The sequence below is a fragment of the Aplysia californica genome, unplaced genomic scaffold (assembly GCF_000002075.1).
Source record: "Aplysia californica isolate F4 #8 unplaced genomic scaffold, AplCal3.0 scaffold01079, whole genome shotgun sequence".
NCBI classification, from domain to species: Eukaryota; Metazoa; Mollusca; class Gastropoda; order Aplysiida; family Aplysiidae; genus Aplysia; species Aplysia californica.
In genome coordinates this window covers 104991-111246 of record NW_004798349.1, presented here as the reverse complement: position 1 = coordinate 111246, position 6256 = coordinate 104991, and the positions used below count along the sequence as shown (strand labels likewise).

The 6256-nt window shown below is 43.4% G+C and overlaps 1 protein-coding gene and 1 long non-coding RNA gene across 2 annotated transcripts in view; both read right to left on the bottom strand.

Moving 5' to 3' along the window:
- LOC101848707 (rho guanine nucleotide exchange factor 10-like protein) overlaps positions 1–6256 on the bottom strand; it is a gene marked incomplete in the record, with an annotated part of 72194 nt that overhangs the window by 44526 nt on the left and 21412 nt on the right. The window contains 2 exon segments of the mRNA XM_035973250.1: positions 975–1070; positions 3767–3879. Coding sequence (XP_035829143.1) covers positions 975–1070; positions 3767–3879 — 209 coding nt within the window.
- On the bottom strand, positions 4721–6161 carry LOC118478867. The gene is made up of 2 exons (XR_004859328.1): positions 6126–6161; positions 4721–4977 (listed from the first exon to the last, which is right to left on the bottom strand). It is a non-coding gene; the product is annotated as an uncharacterized LOC118478867 (long non-coding RNA).

The following is a 6256-nucleotide window of genomic DNA, read 5'->3' as shown; positions in this document are numbered from 1 at the left end:
CCCCCCCACTTTCTTCAATTGCTAATATCCCGACTTCTATTCAAGAGCGATGGAAACTTTTGACATCAAAAGCAAGGTAAATGAACCAGCTTCTAGATGATTACATCAAAAGCAAGGTAAATGAACCAGCTTCTAGATGAATTGTGACATACTGTTCTCCATACTTTGACAGAGGAAGAAGACGGGACAACGGAATTCTTAGCTCTATTTTGCTCGCAGACACACCCCAGAAACCACCCAACTCAAATGTTCTGTCATTGACTTACGCTGGACATTAGAGTGAACTCACTGACCACTAGGTCACTGGCTGGACATTAGAGTGAACTCAATGACCTCTAGGTCCCTGGCTGGACATTAGAGTGAACTCACTGACCTCTAGGTCCCTGGCTGGACATTAGAGTGAACTCACTGACCACTAGGTCCCTGGCTGGACATTAGAGTGAACTCACTGACCTCTAGGTCTCCGGAGCCCCCAGTTTAAATCATTAGAATTAGAAGTTTGTGTCTGGATTTCCAATACAGCTTATAGAACGGAGAAAATACAAAATAGCCGTCTGGGCTAGTGAGCAATCTGCCACAAGGTAAAGCTGTTACCTCCATGGCACTACAGACGATTCTCACCTAGACCACCACAAAAGCAAAACTAGAGGTGCTTCGAGCCACCAGCAAAGAGTGAGATAACCAGTGCCAGCGGTAGACACGCCCGATCTCTCTCCATCGCTTGCACGAGATAGCAACATGTTCCACTGACTTCTCAATGAACCTGACATCAATGTCTGGAAGCATCCCGCCAAAGAAATTCAAGAAATGTCTGGATGCAGGCCACAAAATTAAACAAAGCTTTTACTTTACGTTCTTCAGTAGAAATTCTGTTCCCCCTCATTGAAAAATGTAGTATCCACAAACGTTAAAATTACCAAAAGTAAATTTTGAACAGCAAAAGAATAAAGGTTTAACACTGACGATGAACTCACTTTTCCTTTCCCAGGTTTTTGAGGCAGCGGTTTGTCGGGGGCTTCCATGTGTGCGTCAGTTGCTCCCTCTCTGGCCAGATACTCCTCCACATTGCCCTAAATCAAACACAAGCAGAAACGTTCCCGTCGTGTTAAAGGTTGGAGTTCAACAAAACTGTGCTTTACAACCTGAGTTGTACAAAGGTGTTTGGTGTATGTTGTACAAAGCTGTTGGGTGTATGTTGTACAAAGCTGTTGGGTGTATGTTGTACAAAGCTGTTGGGTGTATGACAGCCGGACAGCAGCAGTCACAGCAGACAGCCAGGCAGAAATTAGAAATGCTGATACCAAGAGGGAAGTCAGCAAACTGAGCACATCCACGAAAAGAATTCAAATTTTTACTGCTCCAAATGTGGAAAGCTCTGCTCTGCCAGAACTGGTCTCATTAGTCCTAGTCAAAGCCACAAGTCCTTTTGACCTATACCTCTTCTCATTGGATAAAGACAAAAATATTCTCCTCTGCGGAAGCATCGATCATCATGAAACATTGAGGGAAACTATTGTCATCATGAAACATTGAGGGAAACTATTGTCATCATGAGACATTGAGGGAAACTATTGTCATCATGAGACATTGTCATTGTGGGAAACTATTGTCATCATGAGACATTGAGGGAAACTATTGTCTTTATATTGTCATCATGAGACATTGAGGGAAACTATTGTCATCATGAGACATTGAGGGAAACTATTGTCTTCATGAGACATTGAGGGAAACTATTGTCATCATGAGACATTGAGGGAAACTATTGTCTTTATATTGTCATCATGAGACATTGAGGGAAACTATTGTCATCATGAGACATTGAGGGAAACTATTGTCTTTATATTGTCATCATGAGACATCATCCTTACAGCTGTGTCCACAAAGCCAGCCCTCACTGGGCCATCCCCCCGGACCCACAGGAGAGGAACACATGACGCACTAACTGTCTCACAACACACGACGCACTAACTGTCTCACAACACACTCACAACACATGACGCACTAACTGTCTCACAACACACTCACAACACACGATGCACTAAAGGTCTCACAACACACGACGCACTAACTGTCTCACAACACACGACGCACTAACTGTCTCACAACACACTCACAACACACGACGCACTAACTGTCTCACAACACACTCACAACACACGACGCACTAACTCACAACACATGACGCGCCAACTGTCTCACAAACAGATCCTTCAGCCTCCAACCTTCACTTGTGATCACAATCTACATTTTAAAAAAAAGAACAAGAGAAGTTCCCGGTGCCAGAACGTAGTATGTACCACACAACTAGAGCCAAACTGACCTCCCACTGAAATATCTGGCAGCTGCTGGTTTGTTCCTTGCCCAGGGAGAGAAGACGGGAGCTTGGCCCTGTCCAGGAGAACAAAACTGCTCTCCACTGCACAGTCAAGAAACAAGTCCTTAGTGACCATGGCCCACCTACAAAAGCATTTTTTTTCTTTGTTGGTACGTGTTTAACGGCGCTCGCAACTGCATAAGATCATGTAAGCGCGCCGGACACAACAAACATTTTCAGTCGGTAGGAAATTTTGAATTTTGCCCACGTGGCAGCCGAAGCCAACTCTTACTGATTTCGAACCACCAAGGGATTTTTAACGTGCGCAACTTGCACACGGAACCGCCAAGATTTTTTGCCCTTGTCCGAGAGGGCTTGGTGTAGATCTTTCCTACTATAAGATCAGGGGAGTGGCTGAAAGACAGCAGTAAGGAGGAGCTAAGGAGTAGCAGTAGAAAGGCTGCAGAAAGAGTCAGGAGCCCAGAGGAGGGGGCAAAGGAGGTGAGGGGGTGGGGGCAGAAAGTGGAGACAAAAGAAGACAACAGCATTGTTAGAGAACAGGAAAAGAGGTGAAAGAAGAAAATTTTCTGTCACTATCTGGGTTCGAAGCCAGGACTTCTTGAATGAGAGGCGAACACCTTAACCTGTAGGCCAGGAGAGCCCCCACAAATGCATTAACACTTGTACGGTCATTCTGGTAAAACTATGTATGGTCATTCTGGTAAAACTATGTACGGTCATTCTGGTCAAACTATGTACGGTCATTCTGGTAAAACTATGTACGGTCATTCTGGTCAAACTATGTACGGTCATTCTGGTCAAACTACAACAATGACGGACGATGGATGGAGGGGGTGCACGGGTGGTCAAGATTGTCCAGGGCAGCCATCCATGGTGGAGGGGAAAGGTGGCTGTCTTAGACAGGTAGGTGTCTTGGACTGTGTCGCTATAACTTTTGAAAACTCCCCAAAAACAAGGGGGAAGTGGTCAGCGGTACAAGGGATTCTTTTGGACAGGTGAGCCTTAGCGCAGGAAGTGGTCAGTGGTACAAGGGATTCTTTTGGACAGGTGAGCCTTAGCGCAGGAAGTGGTCAGTGGTACAAGGGATTCTTTTGGACAGGTGAGCCTTAGCGCAGGAAGTGGTCAGTGGTACAAGGGATTCTTTTGGACAGGTGAGCCTTAGCGCAGGAAGTGGTCAGTGGTACAAGGGATTCTTTTGGACAGGTGAGCCTTAGCGCAGGAAGTGGTCAGTGGTACAAGGGATTTTTTTGGACAGGTGAGCCTTAGCGCAGGAAGTGGTCAGTGGTACAAGGGATTCTTTTGGACAGGTGAGTCTTAGTGCAGGTTTGACAGCACTTTATCTTCCAAACAGCCAGGAGTGTGGTTGGTTGGGGTGGGGGTGGGGGGTGGGTGGGTGGGGGGTGTTGAACAAACACCATCCCAACATCTCACCTGGTAGGAGGAATCCTCGTCAAACTCGGAGCCCCAGTCAAAGCTAAGATCTTCTTCCTCCGACAAACCATCCGAGTCTGGATCCTGGACCTCTGGCTGGTGGGAGGAGTTCTCTGACGGGGCGAAACAACATACCACATTAGGTAGGTCATGTACATAGCTAGGACATTATGTAGGTCATGTACATAGCTAGGACATTATGTACCTCATGTACATAGCTAGGACATTATGTAGGTCATGTACATAGCTAGGACATTATGTAGGTCATGTACATAGCTAGGTCATTATGTAGGTCATGTACATAGCTAGGACATTATGTAGGTCATGTACATAGCTAGGTCATTATGTAGGTCATGTACATAGCTAGGTCATTATGTAGGTCATGTACATAGCTAGGACATTATGTAGGTCATGTACATAGCTAGGTCATTATGTAGGTCATGTACATAGCTAGGACATTATGTAGGTCATGTACATAGCTAGGACATTATGTAGGTCATGTACATAGCTAGGACATTATGTAGGTCATGTACATAGCTAGGACATTATGTAGGTCATGTACATAGCTAGGACATTATGTAGGTCATGTACATAGCTAGGACATTATGTACCTGATAGCTAGGACATTATGTAGGTCATTACATAGCTAGGACATTATGTACCTGATAGCTAGGACATTATGTAGGTCATTACATAGCTAGGACATTATGTACCTGATAGCTAGGACATTATGTAGGTCATGTACATAGCTAGGACATTACGTACCTGATAGCTAGGACATTGTGTAGGTCACGTACATAGCTAGGACATTGTGTAGGTCATGTACATAGCTAGGACATTATGTAGGTCATGTACATAGCTAGGGCATTATGTAGGTCATGTACATAGCTAGGACATTATGTAGGTCATGTACATAGCTAGGACATTATGTACCTCATGTACATAGCTAGGACATTATGTACCTGAAAGCTAGGACATTATGTAGGTCATGTACATAGCTAGGACAATATGTAGGTCATGTACATAGCTAGGACATTATGTAGGTCATGTACATAGCTAGGACATTATGTAGGTCATGTACATAGCTAGGACATTATGTACCTCATGTACATAGCTAAGACACTATGTAGGTCATGTACATAGCTAGGACATTATGTACCTGATAGCTAGGACATTATGTAGGTCATGTACATAGCTAGGACATTATGTACCTGATGGCTAGGACATTATGTAGGTCATGTACATAGCTAGGACATTATGTACCTGATAGCTAGGACATTGTGTAGGTCATGTGCATAGCTAGGACATTTTGTAGGTCATGTACATAGCTAGGACATTATGTAGGTCATGTACATAGCTAGGACATTATGTAGGTCATGTACATAGCTAGGACATTATGTACCTCATGTACATAGCTAGGACATTATGTACCTGATAGCTAGGACATTATGTACCTGATAGCTAGGACATTAGGACATTATGTACCTGATAGCTAGGACATTATGTACGTCATGTACATAGCTAGGACATTATGTACGTCATGTACATAGCTAGGACATTATGTACGTCATGTACATAGCTAGGACATTATGTACGTCATGTACATAGCTAGGACATTATGTACCTGATAGCTAGGACATTATGTACCTCATGTACATAGCTAGGACATTATGTACCTGATAGCTAGGACATTATGTAGGTCATGTACATAGCTAGGACATTATGTACCTCATGTACATAGCTAGGACATTATGTACCTGATAGCTAGGACATTATGTAGGTCATGTACATAGCTAGGACATTATGTACGTCATGCACATAGCTAGGACATTATGTAGGTCATGTACATAGCTAGGACATTATGTACGTCATGCACATAGCTAGGACATTATGTACCTCATGTACATAGCTAGGACATTATGTACCTGATAGCTAGGACATTATGTAGGTCATGTACATAGCTAGGACATTATGTACGTCATGCACATAGCTAGGACATTATGTACCTCATGTACATAGCTAGGACATTATGTACCTGATAGCTAGGACATTATGTAGGTCATGTACATAGCTAGGACATTATGTACGTCATGCACATAGCTAGGACATTATGTACCTCATGTACATAGCTAGGACATTATGTACCTGATAGCTAGGACATTATGTACCTGATAGCTAGGACATTATGTAGGTCATGTACATAGCTAGGACATTATGTAGGTCATGTACATAGCTAGGACATTATGTACCTCATGTACATAGCTAGGACATTATGTACCTCATGTACATAGCTAGGACATTATGTACCTGATAGCTAGGACATTATGTACCTCATGTACATAGCTAGGACATTATGTACCTGATAGCTAGGACATTATGTACCTGATAGCTAGGACATTATGTAGGTCATGTACATAGCTAGGACATTATGTAGGTCATGTACATAGCTAGGACATTATGTAGGTCATGTACATAGCTAGGACATTATGT